The following is a 22,179-nucleotide window of genomic DNA, read 5'->3' on the forward strand; positions in this document are numbered from 1 at the left end:
ATTGCCCAAGCTTGAAGAGCAGTGAGAACTTGCAGAAGACATTGATTAACCCAGCATTTCTGTTGGCTGTTGGAACTTGTATATGGTAAATGAGAACATAATTATTTCATGATTCATAAAGTATCCCCATGCTGGCACATCAAAGCTCAATGCTGGTACATTCTGCTGTACAGACATTTAAAAAAAAAAAAAAGGAAAGAGATTGATGGGAATGATATTAAAAACCTTATTGTGGTGCATTTTGGAAGTGTGTAGAGTTGAAACCAAGTATAGTATTTTGCTTTTTTCCTCTGACATTTGATGGAAGCATTTCCTGACTTGCACTACTCCACTTATTGACCAACAGTGAAAAAGAATTATATCTGGCTATTTTTGCCCAAGATTGTAAAAGTTAGAAAAAAGCCAAACTTTAGGAAACACACAATGAAGATACAAATCTGGCATTAAAAAACAAATAACTGAGACTTTGTACTTTCCGAAAATCTATGACTCAAATTCCCACCCCTCTCTGGACTGTCTCAAAATGCATATAAGAAATCAAGAAAAAGCAAAGTAGAGAAATTGTACAACTAAAATACTAAGTTGACCCACTCCTTTTTATAAATATAAATCTGAAAGAGAGCTAGCAAGGAAAGACTTACAGAAAAATTTCTGTATTACTTAAAAATGAGAGCTGTTGTGGGAGAATATCTGAATTACCAAAGAAATGGCTTGACTGAGACCTGCACCGAGTTCTCAGGTACAACCTGCCACCTTCCCCAGCTCCCAAATGGCTCTCTACTGCAACTGAGGAAAAGCAATCTCTAATCTTTTGATAGTGATACTTTATTGTTACATTTTATAGCATGAAGAAATCTATTTTTAAAATAGCTATTCCTCCAAATCTAAAATTCTGCTCTACTGAGTTTAGCTGGAGGAAAAACACGATAAAATCCAAAATTACTTCAGAGGAAATGACAATTTCCACTGCTATTTATTTTCTTTGAGTGAGATCCTTTGAGGTGAGGGAAGACTTGGGGCTGGGACTGGCAGATTGCAGCTGGTAAAGGTTGTTATTTTTCACTGCTTATGTTCCCAAGGAAGGCTTCCAAAACAATTTAGTCAACTGAAGATGAAGGAGTCCTTGTTGCAAATATAAATGTCGCAGTCATACTTTGCAAGACAAAGTGGGTAAAACATTTTGTGTGTCCACCATGAGAACTTATACCCTGAGTGATGGACCTCTGGATCCTCACTGGATCCACTGGACCTCTGGATCACTGTCTGATCCTCACTTCACTTGTTTATGCAAAGCTGGCATGATACAGAATCTAAGATCTGCTGATATGTCTTGAAAAGAATAACTCAATCAGCAATCTTATAATGTATGAGGTTTAAAAATAGCATTAAAATGTCAGTGCTGCTTTTATATCAGTCCTTCATGGTCTCAAACTATAGAGGTTATTGTTGCACCGGACAATGTAAGGATGTATTTAGGTCAGATACTGTCTTTGTAGTTGTTAGGTTAAATTTTAGAACCACTCCAAATCCTTGAGGCATTTAAATCTCTGCTTGCTCTGGATGGCCTCCTTTCTGCCTGAATGCTAGTTACGGACTGTACTCCCTGCAGTCATCTTCTCTGATTTCCCCATCTTTCCTTCCACTCCTTTCACATTTCATTTGTCTTCCCGAACTCCTAAGATTTGGATCAGTTGTAGCCTAAATGTTTTCTGTCTTTCCCCCCCCGATGAATTTTAATGCTCAGTGGCCAAAATAATTCCCCCTTCCTACATATTTTAATATTTTAACTATGTTTCTCCAGTGATATGCTCCATTTACATTGGAAATGTTTCTCTGAGAGTAGCAATGATGTTTATGCTAATTTCTTCCCTGTTCTGCTCTGGATTTACCTAGTAGAGGAGGGCAGGCTGTCCAAACTGTCTGTGATTCCTTGCTGCCCCAGTAATTGCCATTTCTGTGGTGGGTGACTGTATGGAGGGCAAAAAGAGACAAAGCACTGAGGGCAAAAAGAGATGAGACATTCAAAGTGGCATCAAGAAAAATTAATCTTTAGGTTGGTGTTTTACCCTCAGTTTTACATTTGTGAAAATGGCTGTGGAAGGTGAAAAAGGGTTGAAAAACAGGACTTGCATATGCAAGGTTTATCTGTGTTATAATTGTAATTTAAAATGCTTTTGTGTGCCAGCGCATAACAGCAAGTTATTTCCTCTTCCAAGCACTGGAAACAACTCTGATATCTGGTACTTTTGTAATGCAAAGGCACTGACTCTGCAAAGAGAGACATTTCAAATATCTTTTCCACAAAGCTTTAATATATATTTTGGTGTAATTTGCTTTTGAGGGCTGCCTGCAGCTGTCTAGGCAGGCATGGCCGTGGCTCTGTGAGCTTCAGCTGGCTCTGAACAGACCAGCACTGTGGTGAGGAAGGTAATATCCATTTATCTGCCCTAAAGCATGGGGCTGGAAGCTGGAATTTCCACTTTTCATGCTGGGCACCAAAGGTATCTTGGTGTTTGCATCTCTGGACAGGGAGAGAGGCTGCCGGATTGTCTTTCCTTTCAGGATATATCTTGGAAATGGGAAGGCTTTCCTTGCTGATGTTCCTGGAAAGTGGCTGGTGGCTCCTGGGTGCTTTTGGAAGTGGAGATGGAGTAGGACAACATGGTAGAGCACTGTTCTACCCTCTAGGGATTTTTATTTTGGTAACCTTCTTGGGGGAATTTCCAATTCACACCATGGGAAAACAGCAAGAATAGGGTGCAGGTACGCTCCACTCTGAAAAAGATTTTTTATGAGGCTTCATCAGCCTCGGCAAACATGACTTATTGCTGCTCAAATCCCTTTATCCCTCTCAGAGGCTGGAGTAGTACTCACAAGCCACTCCAGATGGTCAGCTGCCAAGCAGCTTCCATCTGCACGTCCTGGCCTTTGGAATGGGATGCCAGCCTGCAGGAACAGCCACCAACTCAGGAACTGCCTGTACTCAGCAGATGTCACTTTCTACTCCAGCTCTGTAGGATGTGTTGTGCATTAGCAGGGACCAGAGTAGTCAGTGAACTTTGGAAATACACCGTGTGTGGCTGGTATCAAGCTGTCTTGAGGGGGAAAGTTGGCTTTAAAAATATTTAAATGAATGATTTTTTACCTCAAAACATTTTCAGTATTTACTGCTTGACAAATATGCACCTCGCCTCTCATTTTAGAATGATTTTAATTTTGTGAGGCTGTTATCGTGGCATGAATATGCAGATCTATCCTACACAGAACATTTTCAGTATAGAAAAAGTATAAATCCTGAAAGTAACTTTTCTAAACTGCAGAATGCAGAAAGTAAGAGGAAGTAAAAAGTGTTGATGCAGCAGGTGAGCTCACTGCACTTCACAGCTGGAAGCACACAGATGCATCCCCGCCTGTAGCATTGCACTTGGAGAAGGGGTCATGGATGCTACAGTTCACTTTGGCAGGTGATGCTGGTTGAAAAAGCTGCAGAAATGCTGCCTTAAATACACCTGTGTGGGTACTCACTACATGTGCACTGCAGCTCTCACATGCTCAACTTAAGTTCACCAGTAACTACCTGCAGAACTACAAATAGTGACTCAGCATTGTCACAAGCAATAAAAACTTAATGGAGCTTAGTTCCTCCTCTACCCAAGTTCTGTGTTCTGCTTTGTAACAGATTCTGTTACGATTTATGAGAAATGTTCAGAGCGAATTGTTTTGAGCTCAGATGGTGGTGGGCACGTGTTTTCTTTTGAGATAAAACCAAGCTGTAAAATTTCTGAATAGGAAATACTGTTGCTTAATGGACATTGTTCTCTCTTTCTAATCTGTAATATCAATGCAAAATGATTATGAAGTGGATATAAATCTGCTCTGTCTGAACTGGTAACTGTTCATTCTTTATACTGCTCTTAGATGCTGAAAACATATATTGCCACACCAAATTATGTTCAGAATAATTATCAAATGTCAGATTTGTCAGGGTAAATACTTAGAACGCTGTTTTGAAAGGAACATAAGTATACTTTAAAAGGAAATGTTTGTGAATATGTCTTCTCAGTGGAGGTGTGTTTTGTAAAGTCCCAAAGTTTTGTAAAGATAAGTCGAGACTGGCATTGGCTTATGCAAGAGGTCATTTTCAAGGACAGAAGTAGGAAAAATATACACAAAAAATGCTTTGTTCTGCAAACGAGATACTGATTTTCTTGTCTTGAGTGTAGAGATGTGTTGGTTCCCTGAACCTGAATTTGCTTCAGTTGCTGCTAATGATGTGAAGAGAACAGAATTGAACCTGAAACTGCCCATAGCAAAATCTGTTAGAGAGTTACTCAACCAGGATATCTTCCACTCTGAGATAGATGCTGCACTGATTTTGATAAGCCAATGTAAAAAAATATCCAGATAAAAAAGAGCTTTAAAAGCAAGCAACTCTCTAATGGTGTGGTGTGGTCTCAAAAGTCGTTCAACCTTTCCTTTAGGGTTCAAGGTGACATTGTTCAAGCCAAGGACACTTATCAGCTGAAGTTACAGAGCTGTGATGATGAGCTGGTTGCAGTCTTGTCTGGAAGGCTACCTATGGTTTTATAATTAGTTTTGCATCAAGTTCTGCCCTCAATTGCATTGCTGGAATTCCTACAACTTCATTAGGGTTGACTGGGTTTAACTAAGGCATTATTTGCCCTAAGATTACCTGCAGCCAAAAATTTGCTGAATGTTGGGGGTTCAGTAATTAAAGGTGTGTTTACAGGAAACAATACAGGCAGAATGGCAGAAGAACAGCAGTTCCCAAATCAAAGCTGTCGCCACATGAAAGACAGAACTGTGAAGAAACTTCAGGGTTACCATCCAGCAGCATTATGGGAGCAGGTGAGGCAATTCTGAGCTTTCCAGCAGCAAACACTATGGTCAGGAGAGTAGCTTGGGGTTGGCCTTTTGATCGGCAACACTGCTGATCCCAAATGGAGTCTCCGGAGAACACAAGATGTTTTTGTACATCTATGTTTTTGTACATCTATGCCTATCACTTGCATTCTCTAAGTCACCAAGGACTTAGCGAGCAGCTTTCCAGCGTCTGAAGGGGGACTACAAGAAAGCTGGAGAGGGGCTCTTCATCAGGAACTGCAGTGATAGGACAAGGGGGAATGGCTTCAAACATAGAGTAGGTTTAGGTTGGATGTTAAGAAAAAATTCTTTATTGTGAGGGTGGTGAGGCCCTGGCACAGGTTGCCCAGAGACGCTCTGGCTGCCACGTCCCTGTAAATGTCCAAGGCCAGGTTGGATGGGGCTTTGAGCAACCTGGGATAGTGGGAGGTGGAAGGTGTCCCTGCCCGTGGCAGGGGATTGGAACGAGATGATCTTTATGGTCCCTTCCAACCCAAACCATTCTGCGATTCTATGACTCAGTGACTGTTGCTGCCTCTCGCTGTGCTCCCTGCTCCCGCAGCAGCTCTCCCGGAGCCGCACTCCGCCGACAGAGCCCCCGTCCCGCTGCCCCCCGGCCCCTCCAACCTTCCCTCACGGAGGCCCCTCCCCCGCGGCCCCGCCCCCTCGCCCCCGCGGTCCCGCCCCCGCCGCGCGCGCACGCGCAGTGCGCGGGCCCCGCCGCGCCGGTGACGCGGGGCCGGGCGGGGCGGGCGCGGGGAGCGGGGCCGCGCGCGGCACTTCGGGGACGCTCCGGAGCGGGGCCCGCGCCGGGGCCGGGCCGGGGCCGCGCGGCCGCTCCCGCAGGTGAGGGCGGTCAGCGGGGACACCACCCGGGCTCTGCCCCGCTCGGGGTCCCGGGGGGGCTGCGTCCTGCGGGGCCTCTGTGCGGCCGCGGGCAGAGCGGGGCCGCGCTCGGTGAGCGGTGCGGGGTGGGTGCGTGTCGCCGCGGGGGCTGCCCCGGGCGTGGAGGGGCAGCGCGTCGGGCGGCGGGGGCTCCCTGCGTGCGGGACGGGAGCGGCGTGTCCCGGCTGCGCTTTGGGGGGGTGACCGCTGTGCGAGGGGTGTTGCGGTGGGGCAGACCCGGCTTGTTGGGAGGGAAGGAGGGGGTGCCCCCATTGCCGTCGGGGTGCCCTGCGAGGGGCTGCGCTGGCGGGGGAGGAGAGCGGGAGTGCCCGTGCCCCGGGGTGGTTGGGGAGGGGGAGGCTGTCGGGGCAGGGACTGGGGTCCGGCAGGACGGGGCTCCGGGATGGCCGGGAGCAGAGCGGGGGTGCCCCGGCGGTGTGTGCGGACCGCGCTGCTCCGCTTGTGCCGCTCGGGAAAAGTGTCTTGAACTCCCCTTTTCCAGGCTTTGTTGTGCAGCCATTGTAATCGCTCTCTTCCTTCCCCCGGCCCGTTCTGCTCGTCAGGGTTTATTGTTCCCTCGGCCTTTAAATAGGCTGAATGAGGTCTGGGTGCGGGAAGGAGTTTTGGGGGTTAGTTTTGAGATGCGGCCATTAGAAATAGGGATGTAGCTGTAGGTTGTAATGAACTTGCTGGTTTCCTCTTCTCCTGTTCGCGTAAAATTTAGGCCAAGCTCTGTTTTTAGTAAGTACTGTTCAGGACTTTTCGCCTCCGTAAGAAAAGTGCGATGTTAACTTGAGAAGCCTCGGAGTCTTGGCTCGGGTGCTTTGTATAATTCAGGAGCTGCAAGGTGCACATCTTTTTCAGTTTTGTATGGCAAAGGGCTCTTCAGCCTGAGTGTTAATGAAACTGATGCTGACTTGGACCTTCTGTGAAGTCTGCATCAGAAATATCTTCCTTACCCATTTAAATATGCCTCATACATTTGAATAGAATGCCATGGAGGAGTCTTCCTTATTCTTTCCCCAGTGAGCTACACACAGAGATAATGCTAATGAATAACCTTCAGGGCACTCTTCCCACTTCTCTGATTTCATGGTAAAGCCTGTTCTGCAGTCCTGTTTAATAGTGGAATATGCTGCAGAGTGTTGATAGTAAAAAAAAGTTTGGGTAGTAACTAGGATTAAGTGCTATCCTGAATGCACTTCTTGTGATCTCTTTGATTCTGTGATTTTCAAAATTGTGCTTCTAAACATTTTCTTTCACTTCTGAAGTTCAAAAAATTGTAGTGAGCTGCCAGCACAAATTAGCATGCTGCTCTGCTTCAAAGAAGCAAGACTGCTTCTAGTGAGCCTTGGCTTGACACTAGGTGTCAAAAATGAATTAAAGTGACTTTGCCCCAGCCAGCATTTTTTTTTATTATTACTTTAAAGAATTTCGTCTGCTCTTCTCTAAAAGATTCACTAAACTGAAAGTCATCTGAGGCCGTAGTTCAACTGTACCTAATCTGTAGCAGTAATAGTGGCTTGGAGACTTCTGCAATTTGTGGTATCATTGGCACAACTTCTGGTGATGCATGAAGCAGATGAGCAAATGTACCCAGCCAGAAAAAAAAGGGTCATGCCCAGATTCCCTGATCTAGTTTGCACTGGAGTCCCACGAATTAGAGCAGAGCTTGTCTGTGGAGTGGCGAAGAGCACTGGGATCATCTCAAAGAGCCTGTGAGGAGCAGGGTGAGGCCAAGAAAGGGAGTACATTCAGCTGGTATCACTACCCGGGCAGTGTGTGAGGCTCAGGGGGGGAAGTGAGATGTAGCTGCTCCAGGAGGGGTTCTTGTGCTGGCATGTGAACTGTCCAGAAGCGGGATGGGATTGAGCAAAAAAAGTAAAGCCTTGCCTTTTCTCCCTGAATTCAAGGCCTGGTTGGATGGGGCGTTGAGCAGCCTGGTCTGCTTGGAGGTGTCCCTGCTCATGGCAGGGGGATTGGAACTAGGTGATCTTTAAGGTCCCCTCCAACCCAAATCCTTCTATGGTTCTATGAATTCTAGTAACAAGTGTGTTTTTTTTCTTTCGTCTTCCAACAGGCTGAGAAAAATTTTGGAGTACTTAAAAAAAAAAAATCAAAAAGCTATCTCATATTGAGTGTATCTCAGTATAATTTGATACTTGTATATGTTTCTGTGACAGTGGTCATCAAGCCCAGGATGTCTGGATCTAAAAGCATAACCTCTCTTGCCTGTAATGAGAGATAAATGATCTTACCTCCAGGGCTATATGTTCTTGGTGTGGTCCAGCTGTTGGAAAGGGATAATTAGTCCAGACTACAAAGAAATGTGTTGGTAGAGACTCCAAAGGAATCCACAGTGTGTTCTGCTAGGAGTGTTTCTGCTAGCACTACTCTTTCACCTCCACAAACACCACAAGCAAAACTGTCAAAAATGCTTGGCTTTTTCATGGTTGTTATGTTGCTGAAGTAACTGTGATGCTTAGTATATGTTTTGGGTTTGTTTTTTTTTTTTTCTTTACTCTTTTAGATGATGTGTCTGTGCTGGCAGAACTTTCTGTGAAACTGCACTATGGCAGAAATTGAACAATTACGAAGCGTTTGTTTTAAAAGAAACAGCCTCAGAACATATTTGGTGTTTGGCTGTTTCACTGTATCAATAGTGCAAAACTTTTCTAATTACTCTTAAGGGCTTATCAAAGTTGATTTTGGCAGCCTGGGGCTGGGTTCACAGGGATAGATGCCTTTATCACAGATCTGGCGTAGTGTGTATGGGTGTCAGTGTGAGTGGGAGGTAAAAGCTTAAATAGATGGGGCAACATATGTTCTGCTTTCCTTTCAAGGTTCTCTCAGTTTTAATTCTCACAGATGTATTGCATTGTCAGAATACTGACAATTTTTTGTTTTCTTTTTAACTATTTGTGACGGAACAGGTTTATTAAAATTGGGATATTAGAGCTTTATGTGTAAATTAAAAACACTACTGTGGAAGAAACTTCCCTCGGTATATTTCCTATCCCTAAGCAAAGTGTCTTTGAAAAACTATGAAGTAATTAAACAATATTAGATTGTAGTCTCTAGAAACAAAGGCATGCTTTCAGTGGGTATTCAGGGAAATGGATAAATTTTCCAGTTTCATCTGAATTATTTTCATAAAGCTTTATCTCTGAGGGCTTTGCACAGTAGTAGATGTTTTGTGGGAAAAGCGTGCCTATGCCATATAGTGTGGACAGCCTGTATCCTGTTCTGACGAGGGAACCAGGCTGTAAGTGTGTTGGGATGGGAGATACAGGCAATTGGAATGTGTGACTTGGTATTGGTGACAAGGCTGTTTCAGAAGTGTATTTCCTGAAGATATCTTTTGGATTATGGGGTAGGAAGGGATCTGTTCGAACCTAAGAGGAGCTTGCAGATTTAAACCTGACTTCTTTAATTGGCCTGTGTATTTCAGAAGACTAACAGTCAGAAAATTTTAGTGATTTTCAATGTTCAGTGTCCTGTAATGAATTTGATGTCTTTGATGGCTGTTTTGAGAAGCTATGTTAAAGTGAGTTGGCTGTACTACTTTTTGAAGAATGGACCAGCTACTGATTTGTGTTATCAATGTTTTTGTTTTAAACTTGCTGTAGGAAATATGTAATTTTGTTTCCTTTTGTGGAAACGGTGCTTTGTTAGTACTAATGACAATGGTCATATGATTCCTTGGTGCTTTTGTTTTAACTTCTTTGTGATTGATGCAGCTGCTTGGTGGTGTGTTCTGTAGTTGTGAAATGTGAGATTTGTTTGGCAAGGCCAACACACTCTCCATTTTTGAAGCTATTCTGCTTGGTTTCTTTACCGTGAAATATTTTAAAATGTGAGAAAGCTTATGTACAGGTGAAAGTAGAAATGAAAATAGATTGTGAACGGAAGTTTTGCTTTCAGGGAAGTTCTCAGAGCCTTTGCCCCGACTTCTAGTTGCTTAAATTTTGGGGAAAACTTAAAACCTTCCCCATTTCCATATTCAGGAGCATCAGTCTTAGCAGGTGCCCCGTGCCTGCTTGGACTGTCAGGTTGTGCGTTTTGCTCTCCCTTTTCAAGGGCCCCTGCTCTGGAGAGTGCCTGGACAGTGATGCACATGGAAGGCTATCAAAGGGCAAAACTGCTGGTGTTTTTTTGTGCAGGTGTGGATGGGACCAGAAGCAGAACTGGCTGTCAGTAGGCAAAACAGCAGGACCATTTACCTGTGCTGTCAGGCACCTTGCTTTGGCTCCTGCCTGCTGGTGTAACTACTTGTTTGTCTTGCCTCTTGGAAGTCTCTTTATTTGCCTGAAGGTGGGAGGTGTAAGCTGCTTTAGGACAGAGGTCCTGTCTAAGCTGTTCCACCAGGCAAGAAGAAAAACAGTTGGCACAAAGCTTATGGGAATGTGTTTCATGGTCTCCTGGTTAAAACCAGGGGTGGAGTAACTTGAGTGCCTGTCTTTGCTCGGAGGACTTAAAAGTGCATGTTTTAACAAATAATGCCGTGCTCAGCCTCTCATCATATTAGTCCTGTTGTGAATGTAAATTTCCATCTTTGCAGGGAAGCAAGGGAAGAACTTAATTCCTTTATTCTTGGTGAGGAAAATAAACTGATTTTATCAGTCTGTTACTCAGAAATCACAGACCAGGATTTAGCATCATAGCAAATGAAAACCATGTTATGTGGTAAATGAGCTTGATTAACACCTCTATCTCAAACTGTTGTTATGAGAAAAGTGAGGTGCCATGTAATGGAAAAATTCGGCAGAATTTTTGAGGTGTATGAGTAATAACGATTAACTATTAGAATCCATTAGGTCGAAGAAAGCAAGGATAAACATGTGAATTTCAACCCAGTTCCTTTTTCCTGATTATTCTTTGGGATCTCCATGTGAGTGGTCTGTTCTAGTTTAAGTTGAATGTGTGCCACATGCATTTAATTTAGCATTGTGAGAACTTTGATTCTTTGGAATAACTGACCTTATCTGATAATGCTAATGTGAAATATCCAGCAGTATGCTAAGATGATGATCTGAAATATCCAGCAGGTTTTTACTGTACTGGCAGAAACCCCAGCTCTTGAAAGTTGAAGCTCCATTTCCATCATACATGATTGTAGTATGTTTTCTACATATTTAAATAATTCTGTAAGAAATAAATGTGAAATGTTTCTTTTAAATTTTTACCTTCTTCATAAACTTGTTATGGATTGAAAATTAACTAGAAAATTCACATTTGGAGGGCAGAGTCTGATGCTGGAGGCTTTGGAGGCAGTTTGGTGCTGCAGGTACCTCATCAGAGGCACCTCTGGGTGGTCCTGCGTTGTCCCCCGATCTGCTGCAGCTCTGTTGGCAGAGCTAATGCTTGTGTGATTGCAGGGTGATTTCTTTCATGCTACTTATCTCATGGGAAACTTACCCACTCAGTGCTGTAGTTATCAGTTTGCTAACTCACCCTGTGGCTACACCTTGCTCTCACAGGTAGAAGCAGGAACGAAGGGAAAGCAGCACAGCTTCTTCCAGCACATGCTGGGGGTGAAGCATCTTTCACCTCAGCAAGGGCAGTCAGTGCTCCCACTTCAAACTAATCATATTTCCAGGTGCCTTTAAAGAACCATTCCTGGGACTGCTGTTTTCCAGCTAGTTTTCCATCTGTGAAGGAGCTGAATTATCATAATGCATAAATTTGTATTTTCAGGTAAATGTTTACATTAAAGTGTGCATTCTGCTCTACATTAAGGTAGGGGGAAAACTTTTGTCTCTGCTCTGGAGAATTCAAACACGGTCCTGCGTCCTGCTCATGGGTGTTATCTGGCTCTTGAAGGGAGAGGGAGAAATGGGGTTGCTCTTCTGCCTTGTCAACTTCTGACTTGTCAGTGCCTGAGTCTCAAGCAGCCTCAGTATTATGAAACACACGTGGTTCTGGGCAAATTTATGGCTGCCAACAGATTTTGAATAGAACAGAGGAAGTGAGTAGCACATCCGTTATTTAAAGAAAGCCATGAGTGGCACTAGAATCCTACAGACACCGGAATGTATTCTGTGTGTGTGTATATATATATATATAATTTCTTTTTTTTTAGAAGCTGATTCTCCACCACAGTGCCAGAGTTGTAGGAAACTTGTGTTAATAGTTTATCCCTACCACTCCTGTCCCTGATCATAAACTCAATGTTAGTAACTTTTTAAGTAGTAGCAACTGCAAGTTACAAAATACATGTGAGGTTGTATTGCTGACACTTATTAACAACTATATTTCATTGCCTGTTTACATTGGAAGCTTTTAACAGGAGCAGAGTGTTACCAGTTTTGTTTTCTTTACTGTCGAATTTATAATACAGCAATGATTTTACAGCTAGAAACTTAATCTGGGCTGTTGTGTTTGCTGTTCTAAGCTTGTTTTTATACAGTGGAATTAAAGTTTTTCCGTCAGGGTGTATGTCCTGTGAGAGATATAAACAAAAGAGTTTGCAAGCTTATACATTCGAACTGGAAATTAGGACAAAAGAATTGAAGGACAAATCTAGATAATTCAGCAATGCTGAATTTACTAGATTGCTTGAGCTGCCTTACACCTCTGCCTTGGGGCTGTGCAAATCCGACCTGTGTCTTGTGGTTGCTCACATTTGTCACGGGGGCGAAACAGCAAACATTCACTGCCACTGTTCTTCATTAGGCTTGGACAGTACCAAACACTGATATCTTTAGTGGCAAAAGGACCAGTGTGGGGAGTTTTGTGATCCGTATTTTAACCCCGAGTCTGAAAATCTTGTCCTTAGTGTCCAGATGGGGAGTTTTTTTATTTAAAGGATAAGAGAAATGAGATGACCATGTTATCACCTGTCTTGGAGTTGGTGGAACTGCCATTAACTCAGTCATTTTTCTCAATGATGTTGGTGGTATCACTTGATACAAGAGATCCTGGCCAGTATCTTTGCTAATCTTTTTTAGGAATGGTTTAGTAACTTATCTTAATGTAAATTTGAATGTTTGGAGAAGTTTGCAGTGAGGCTCTAAATGGACCATGGTAGAACTCTCTGGCATCTCTTTTTAGCAAGAAGATAGGGACCCTCACATTTTCTGTTCCTACCACAATTCCTTATTTTTGTTTTTCTTAATATTCTAGCTTATGTGTATACCTGACTGTATTTAGGAGCCACAGTGATGCACCAAGACCTTGGTATGATAGTGCCTCACGTGTGCTGAACAAAAAGGCAGTTTCTGTTCCCAAACCATGCTATGCTACTGTAGACTTTCTTCCACTGTTTTTTTTTTTCCTGCGGTTTGTGGGATGGGTACAACTGAATAAAAGAACTGATAACATTGTTGGTAACATCTTAGTAAGCATGTAGTCTAACTCTAGCCTGCGGTGGTAACATTTTTCTCTTTCAAAACTTGTAGCCTTAAGGCAACTTGGTGGACTTTACCAGCATCTTCCTTCCTTTACCAGCCTTCCTTCAAGGGCAGAGGTTTGTGTGCAGTGTTATTGTAGGTGCTCACAGGGCTGTACCTGCTCACGGAGCTCAGAGTTATGTGTCCTCTGAGAGCCTGGTGAAATAACTTCCCTGGAAAGGGCTGAGCAGATGTAAGCTAGACTTGCCCTCCTCTTAAAATTGATTTCTTGGGTGAAGATGAATATGCCAGCAGCCCTAGTTTCTTTTGGGATGATGGCCGGGATTTCTTGTTTGCTGTTGGCTTTCTTTGCTGTTGGCTATTGTTCCCAGTTTGTAGTAGGAAAAAATATTTCAGTAAGGGGGTTGTAAACCTTACCTCTGTCAGCTCAGACATTTATATGAGCTCTTGTGCAGAATGCCAACCAAAATAAGCTGGAGTGGTTTAAACAGCCTAAATAATCACTCTTTGTATCGCTTGATCCTGAGTAAATAGGTTAGAAAGTACTTAAGAGCAGCTCAGCTGGAGCCTTCTGGCAGAGAGCAGGGACAAGCAGATGAAGGTGCTGAGCTCTTCCCTGGCACAGCTGTACCCAGAGGAGGAGATCCAAACCCAGGGTAGAGGTTCACAGGTTAATGGGCTGCTCGGCAGGTGGGAATGTGGCTTCTCCCTGCAAATAACCCTGTGATTACAGCTGAAGTAAGAAAATCTCAATTCATCATCCTCTTAGGGAATGAGTGTATTTTCTGGTTAATCTATAGTGATCTCCTGGTGTGGAGTGAAAGAAGTGGTTAAATTTAGACATGTTTCATGGGGATGCAGGGGATGGCAGAGATGCCAGGTGCTGTGGCACGTGGGGTAGTGCTGCTCTGCAGCACTGTCCTGTCTTCCCCACGTGCTCACAGAAAAGTCCATGTTGTGGTTGTAACCAGCTCCCACTACTAGTTCAGACTGTTTATTCATTAGTAAAATTAATGGTAGGAGGGAGTTGGGCCAGAAAATGCGAATGTGCAAGATAAGAGGTTGCATGGCAACGCTTTACGGTCCCAAACAAGGAGTCAAGAATAAATAATGGTGGAAAAAGAAATGGGAGGAGGAAAAAACGAGTGGGTTGGAGGAAAAAATGCTATCTTTGTATTGGCTTTATTGTTTCGGTGCCATCCCAGATGTGTCTAACAAGTCTGACATTGTTTGAGATTTTCATTACTGAGGGCCTTTCACAAGGCCCTCCACTGTAAGGCTTGTGTGTGTCACTGGGGCAGCCTGACACGGCCTTGCCGAGACGCAGGTTATGCAAATGCTTTCAGGGGATGGTGGGAAGCCTGGATCCTACTCCCAGTTTTAGAGGGCTTCTTGCCACCAGAAGCTACTTTCTAACTTGTCTTTTTGGCTTTCTTCACCAAAACAACCTGTGTAAGAGGCTTCCTGATAAATTGCGTGTGTCATTCCTGACACAGTAATGTTTTAATTCCGAAATATGGGTCTTTCTGATCACTGCCATGCACAGATAGGCTTATATAAAAAGTAAAATAATTTGACACATTTTAAGGAGGAGTATCAAAAGGAAGAAAGCTTCATGAAATAAGACTGCAATAGCTGCTCATCTTCAGGTAAACCCCTTGTTTTTGTTAAGAAGTTTGAACGTCTCATAGTGCTTCTGATCTTGGTTAACCTGTGCTTTCCTATGTGATTTTGTTGTTAGGATTGTTTTATTGTTTTAACTGGATGAATAACTTCAGATTGGCAAGGGCTTTTAATGGAAAAAATATTGTTTGTTCATTGAATTAGAGAAGTGACTGTCACTTATTGGTAGTAACTGAATGTGAGAATATGAGTTGCCAAGTGTAATGTTTCAGTTTTTTTCTTTTCTGAGAGGAAATGCAGAGGAAACAAAAGCTGGCAGCATCATTGCCAGTATTTCCTTACTCTGCTTTATGTTAGAATGAATTAAAACGACTGCCATTGCAAATGACTCCTTGTGGTTTGGGGTAACTGCTTGCTGTTTTCCTTTGCAATTGGACATGCTGTCTTTTCAGCATTAAAAGGAAATGCATTGTCCCCTCCTAAATCCCTCTGTCCCATTGTTCATGGCTGGTAAGATGACTTTTCACTGTAACTTTGTGCTCTTTCAACTTCACTGTGACTGGTGCTCCCTTTGCAAGTCCAGCCAGAGCTTCCTGTTGGGGGGGAATTTATGAAAAGCATGCTTGGCTTAGGATCATGATGCAAGGTATTAATTCTGTATCTCCTGTGACTTGTATGCATTTAGTGATTTACATAAAATGGTGGCTGTACTTCTGAGAGGGTGACTGCCTGAGCAGCTTCAAAGCAAAAATTAGCTCTGACTTTTTTTCTTCTGCACAGTTGTTGAAATTAGTTTTTATTTGGAGCTGTGATCTTGCAGAATTCTGTATGAAATACTCCATATATGTGGAAAAGAGCAGGATGCCACAGATTTTTAGTGAGTTACGGGAACTTTCTCTTCAGGCAAGAAGTGGGGCTATCCAATTTTCCGCTCATGCTGGAGATAGAGCTCAAAGAGCTTCAGAAGCCAATAGTTAACTCTGTTGGAGATGCTCTATCCTGCAGTTCTTTAAAATAACATCTACAGTGAATAATAGTGTGCAAACGTGTGTGACAATTTTTTTTCTCTTCCCAAACCTTGTTCTAGATGTCAAAATTTACCTGGACTACTTGGGAATGGCGAAACATAGCCCTGGGATCCTGCCATGAACAGTAAGAAAGCTGAGATGCTTTGTGTATGCAAATAATAATTTTCTTTTAATGACTAAATCCCAGTGAAACTGTTCCTGTTCAATTAACACAGCTTGGCAAGACATTGTGTAGCTCAGTGTGGAGGTGCTCCCAGCTTTTCATGCAGTAAAGAGGCAGTACAGTAGGTCAGAGGGGTGGATCAGTAGGGGAGCATTCTTTGGGAAACAATAATGGGGAAGTCGCTGCAGTCGCTATGGCACTGGAAGTGGGAAGCTGCTGTGGGTGGTGCATTAGGAAATTATTGAGGTGGTATCTGAAGGATGCTTTCCTGTAATGTGTAATTATATTGTGAGACTCCATTGTTACCTTGTGTATAATTATATCGAGACTCCACTGTCATGGGATATCTTGAATGCAAATTAGATTGAAGTGTGATTAGACAAATTAGTGGAAGAAAAAAGTGAATTGTGAAGTACTAAAGCCTGAATTCCAGATGCAGTTTGAGGGAGGAAGTCCCTAAAACACTGGCTGAGGGAAGCTGTGTCGTTTCACTCTCACTGCTCTTGAATGGACTGCTGTTAGACAGGGAGCTTGGCTCATTAGGTCTTTGGTCTGAGCTTTCGTGTCCGACTTCTGTTTGGTGTTTTTCTTACATGAAATTTAGTGTTTAATAGATGTTGATTTAACAGACAGCAGACAGCTTTAAAGATATTCTTGAGTGTTGATCAAAATATTCAGATATTTTTGTGTTGTTGGTAGCCTGAGACTTTCTAGTTTGAAGGATACATAAATATGTATGTACATGCTCTGTGTTCTTTAAATAGCCTTTTCCAGATGTTGCAGTAGGCATCCTTAAAGTGATGCATTGAAAATTATTCTGATTAATTTTCCCAGTACAAAATAGATGACTTATGAGAGACTGTGTGGGTGAGTAGCATGTTTGTAAAGCATCAACAGTGTCTGCTGAAAATTTACACTATTTGTCAGCCTTCACTGGCACAGAAATTAGAAGGCTTTTATATTGTTACAAATAATGATTTGGATATAGTTGATTGGAAATATACATCTCATGAAAACTCTTGTAGCTAAACTCTTCACAGCAGTTTAAATACTTAATATGCAAATATTCAAATGAAAAAATACTTCATTTTCTTTTTTAGAACTCTGACCATGTCATGTTTAATTCTTCCATGGAAGTAGTATTTCTCCCCAGGCTTTCAAAAGCTGGTTTATATACTTGATGTTAGGCACTGCTAATATCTTGAAAATCTCAGAACTCTCCTTTGATGAAAATAATTGTTAAATTGCTGTAGATCAAATTACAGAGCCTTATGTCAGTTGTTAGAACAGCTGACAAAGCCATTTAGTTCTTTGTACAAAGTAGTGATGTATCGCGAGGAGATTCTGGTAAGACTGATTGCTTTTGGCTTTTTGAGAAGTTTGTCCAGCTTACTTGAAAAAGATAAATGTGTGTATTTGTAGATTATTAAATAGCGTTGAAATCTTACCAGAATGTAGCTAAAGCTTCAGTTTACTTTTTCTGATCGTGGATTGACTGAGCTAATGATTTAAGCTGTGCTGCTGGAGGTAAAACATTCCTTCATTTTGAACTTTATGTTCAGTTTAGCAAATTCACTGTTCGAAAGGTAAGAGAAAGAACTTTGCTTTCCACAGATCTGCTCTGACAAAACCTTGTCATTTCTTGTGAAGTTGAGAACAAATTATGTAATATCAGGGAATAATCACTTATTAGGGGTTATTAAGAAACAAATTTTAAGGGTGGAAATGATTCTCGGTACAAATTAGGACATCTAGAATGATCTTGGGCTTTTTGTTCCCTGCCAGTCATTTATCTAAAAGTTGTGTGGCTTCTTTTCTGGCTTTTCTTTTGAGGTGGTTACTGGAGCCAAAAAAGCTGAAGTGTTGCTGTACTGGTGTTCAAGACCTTTGTGTTTGGGAGGTACTTAATGTCCACTTGTAGGACAAGTAGCATCAGAAAACCAAATCTCATTTTGCTATTAAAGCTGTCATATTAGAAAACATCTACATGCTATTAACTAAAGGTAAATGACCAGCACGTAAATTGCATCTTATTCATGTCTCAGGTAATTTGTGTGGCTTCTGATAAGGCAGTGAGAGGTGTGAGCTGTCTTGTGCTCTGGATACATTTCTGACCTAGAGTCCAGTGGTTGTGTCTTTTTAAGATCTGCTCAAAATAACTGTAGAAAATAAAGGAAAAGTAATGCCTTTAAGTTGACCTGCAGCCTGGTGTTCCCTTAGCTTCCACCTTCACCCGTAACAGCACTCCAAAATTAGTAAGCTTGCTGACGGTGATTGGAGTTTGAAATCATGCTGACTTAACTTGATCTAGGTGCATTTTTCCCAGACCTTTATTTGCATATGTAGATTTTTCATCTCCCAAGGTTGTGGTTTAGGTGATGCCTGCAGGTAAAGGACATTTTTGATGAAAGTAACAGCAGGTGGGAAGGCTTGAAGTTTAGTGGGAAGTGATTCCAAGGTGGTTTGTCACACGGATACTTGAATGGTAGCAATAAGGAAATACAAGGATTCAGTTTCTCAGTGACGCAGGTGGTTCTGATATCACACACCTGATGGTGTGTGATATTGGAGAGGGCATCAAAAGGTTTTACAGCAGAAAATGAGAAGGTGGGCTTTAACATTTTAGGCTTTTTTGCTTTTATTGTTAGATAGTGTATGCTGGCTATCCAGGAGTCACTTCTGAAGAGTGGAAGATTTCAGTCTGCTGAAGTGTACATTGTTTTATTAGGAAGCTTCATGGGATTTTACTTCCTGTTTTTATCCCTTCTTTTCAGTCTGATGTGAACTGGCCTTTTCACTAACTCTTCTAGAACAGTAGGTAGCTGGTGCCTCTAGATCTGTGGCACACACTCCCCAGAATGGAGCTGCTGGCAAATGGAAGCAATCCATTTAGGCTAAGAGTCATAACTTTGTACTTTCAGTGCTTTTGTGAGATAATGATTTAAAACCTTCCTCCAGTCATAACCACAGAGGCAGAAGCCCACATTGCCTTTAGTGGAGGAGTGGCATGGAAAGTTACTTTATCATCTGGACACAGACAAACAGGAATATGGGTGTTGCCATTGCTGGAGACCTGCTCTGGATTGGGGCTGGAGGAGTGGCAGTAAGAGGACAACAGCAGCTGCCACTGCCAGACCATCTGGGTGCTGTACACAGCTCTGAATGATGCTTGGAGCTGCAGCTGGGGATGATGAGATGGTGCAGATGTTTGAGCCAAGGGCAGAAGAGACTGTCTGTGCTGAAGGAACAGAGCTGATGTGAGCCCAGGAGAGTTACTCACCTGTCAGGTCTTTGTGGCTCTGGCAGGGAGCTGGCTTGTCTTGCTTGTGCTTTCCAGTGTTTTGGTACACTGGTCCCTGCTGGATCCTTGTCCCCTCCTTGTGCTGACATCTTAAACTCACTGTCCCTATGGTGTGTCATCTGCAGCCTTGTCCCCGCCCTCCTTTGGTCCCTGGCTGAGATCACTGTATGTGGAGGTGGTGTTTTTAAGGCTCAACCTAAATGGGAGAGAAGTCCATTCATTCCTTGGGGCTGGATTATGCTATACTGTAACTGCTGAAGCTCCCAGTGTTGAGAGCGTAATATAGGGGCATCCAGTCTAGGATTATTAGGTTTAGCACAGCTATCCAATGTAGCATTTTCCTCTTGCCTATGGTACCCTTTTAAACTGCAGGTGTTTTACTTGGGTGTGATTTATACGCGGTGTATTAATGGCTCAGTCTGCTTCAGGGAATTGTTTTCTCTTGCTGTGTGACTGAAATACTATACCAAGAAGCTTGGGGTTTTTATACATAATATTCCTGAAGACTTCTAAGGTTGTATGAGCATGCCGAGCTTGTTTTGTTTTGTGTTCCTAAAACAGGTTGAATAAAACTTTTATCAAACATATTTTTAATTACATTAGCAAAGGCCATTCTATAATTGCAGTTAATGAGCGCTGCTTTTTGTGTGTAAAACTTTACTTTGTACAATTACTAAATTTCTATTAGGATAAGATCTGTTCTGCTACCTAGAGTATAACTTTGACAGTTTGTTGGCTTCCTTTATGACACTGAGTTTTTCAAAATGCAGTACCTTGGCTAACTGAAGTAAATTGTAGCTTAAGTTGTATTTTGTGTAGTCTATAATATGGGGTTTCTTTTGTGTCTGGACTTGATTTTTACTGAAAATGTTTAAGTACTTATATACTTCTAGCTTGTGGGTGGAATTAGTCATGATTCTACTTGTTAATTATTGATTATCAGGTGATATTTGATATAGGTTAATGCTGCTCTTGGGTAATGCAACTCTGATGCCTATTATAAAAACGGGGAGGCTGTGCTGACCTCCAGAAATGTGTACAAAGTTCACACTGAAAACTGCCTGCATCAGGCTAGTCTACATCCGACTTTTAATAATAATGCTTTTTTAGGCACATACTTCTCAGTATTTAGAGGGAGACTTTCTTATTGTTACTTATTTAGAGCTTAAAGCAGTTCTTTAAGGGTATAGTTTGTCAGAATTGAGCAGCTGCTGCTGAAAGGGACAGTGCTGCTCTCCTCTGCCCTTTGCCGAGCGGGTGCCAGGGACATGCGGCCGCAGCCAGGACAGTGGGATCTCCTTGCTCCTCTGATGGGAGGCAGTGCTGGCTGTGCTGGGCTCTGCTTTCCCTCTGACAGCTGTTTGCTCTTGGACTGTGCAGCTGGATGGTTTGTGGGGTTCAGCACAAGGTAGGCATGTGATAGGTAACATGGGACTGTGTCCTTCATTGGTGTTCCCGGGCTAGAATTCAGCCTCTTGCTCCCCGTGGATTTGGTGACCAGTCTGTTTTTCAGCAGTTGTGTTTGTTATGTTTTTGATTCACGTTGACTGCTGCGCTGGAGGAAGGATGGTGTTATTATGGTAGGTCAGGCTCAATCCCAGCATCTGCCAGCTTTGTGATTTCTGAGCACCATGTGGAAACTACTTCCCTGACGTGTTTGCTGAGGTCTGACAAGTGTTCCTCATGTTCCCTGTATGCTCATGTTGGCCCCTGAGGATGTGTGGACTTGTTCATTTAATGTCTTCTTAGACTGTGCCCTGCACGCTTTATTCTGCACTCTTTGGCTTGTCTTGTCACTAATTTGCTGTTGTTTCTGAAGAGCTGACTGCAACTGATACGAGTAACCTACATTAGCTGTGTGCACTATCAACTCTGAATAATCTGGAACTTTCTGACAGAGGAAACACAGACATAAAAATAAAACGTTTCCACAGGGCGTGGAACTCCACTATGTGAGTTGTGTTCAGTGGCATATGACCAATGGATTTAGTGTTTTTACTTATTTTGTGAAGTTGGAATTAGAAGTAATTTAATGCTCAACAATTTTACATGGGTTTTAACCACACCCCATTTAAATTGTCTTCCTGAACTCAGACTGAAGATCGTTAAAACAAATGTAATGGTTTATATAGGAAATGAATCATTATTCAAAAATATATATACTTCTTTTTGAATTTCCAAAAGAATGATGGCAAAATGTAACAGCAGCAGCAAACCAGAGATCTGAGGAACTTGCACAGCAGTGTGAAATTCAGCCCCCAGCTCCTGGCAGGGGGATGCAAGTTCCTGCTGATGATCAGATTTGTCCTGTCTGTGGCCATAGTGAGCAGCTGTAGGGTTGTAAGTGGAGGTGTGAATTTTTCATATTTCTATGCTGGGAATGTAGAATCAGTGGTGAGGATGATAGAAGCTCTACTGATAAAGGTGAAAGTTAACTAAAACTTTTCTAAGTATCAAAAATTCTATTTTAACATGGAATTTTTTTGATCCCTTTATACTGTTGTGTAATGTATTGGTCTCATTAGAGAAGCCTTTGCAATGCCCACAGGATGGTAAATTAAGGACTGAGACTGCAGTATCCATCCTAACTGCTTTAACCACACTGCACATCCCGTAGGACTTCACAAATCACTGAGTGATGGTAGGAAAGCGATTCATGTGTATATGGTACTTTTTAAACATGTCAGTTTTATGATGGAGGACAGATAAAACATGTTGTATTTACTCAGCAGACTTCTTTAACAGAAGAAAACCTGAAGTTTATTTGAAATGAGGATGTCCTGAGGTGCAGCAATGGCAGGAGTTAAGAACCACCTTATTCTACCAGCTGCTGTAGCACCAGTGGGAGGGAGTGGGCAAGTTAGATGCTGCTAAACAATTCTGTTTGATGCCGTCTCAGTTGTGGCATGTTTAAAGTATTGCAAGGCAAATATTGAATTTATA

The 22,179-nt window shown here is 42.5% G+C and overlaps 1 protein-coding gene across 3 annotated transcripts in view; it reads left to right on the forward strand.

Moving 5' to 3' along the window:
* The first annotated feature begins 14,503 nt into the window (after positions 1 to 14,503).
* KLHL13 (kelch like family member 13) overlaps positions 14,504 to 22,179 on the forward strand; it is a 74,404-nt gene continuing 66,728 nt past the window's right edge. The window contains exons 1-2 of one of the 3 annotated variants that reach the window (XM_017818185.1): positions 14,504 to 14,770; positions 15,832 to 15,896. In XM_017818185.1, coding sequence (XP_017673674.1) covers positions 15,832 to 15,896 — 65 coding nt within the window. In that variant the 5' untranslated portion in view covers positions 14,504 to 14,770. The other 2 variants (XM_017818195.1, XM_017818166.1) reach the window with 2 other exon arrangements.

This window comes from Lepidothrix coronata, unplaced genomic scaffold, assembly GCF_001604755.1.
Source record: "Lepidothrix coronata isolate B3197 unplaced genomic scaffold, Lepidothrix_coronata-1.0 Scaffold2, whole genome shotgun sequence".
NCBI classification, from domain to species: domain Eukaryota; kingdom Metazoa; phylum Chordata; class Aves; order Passeriformes; family Pipridae; genus Lepidothrix; species Lepidothrix coronata.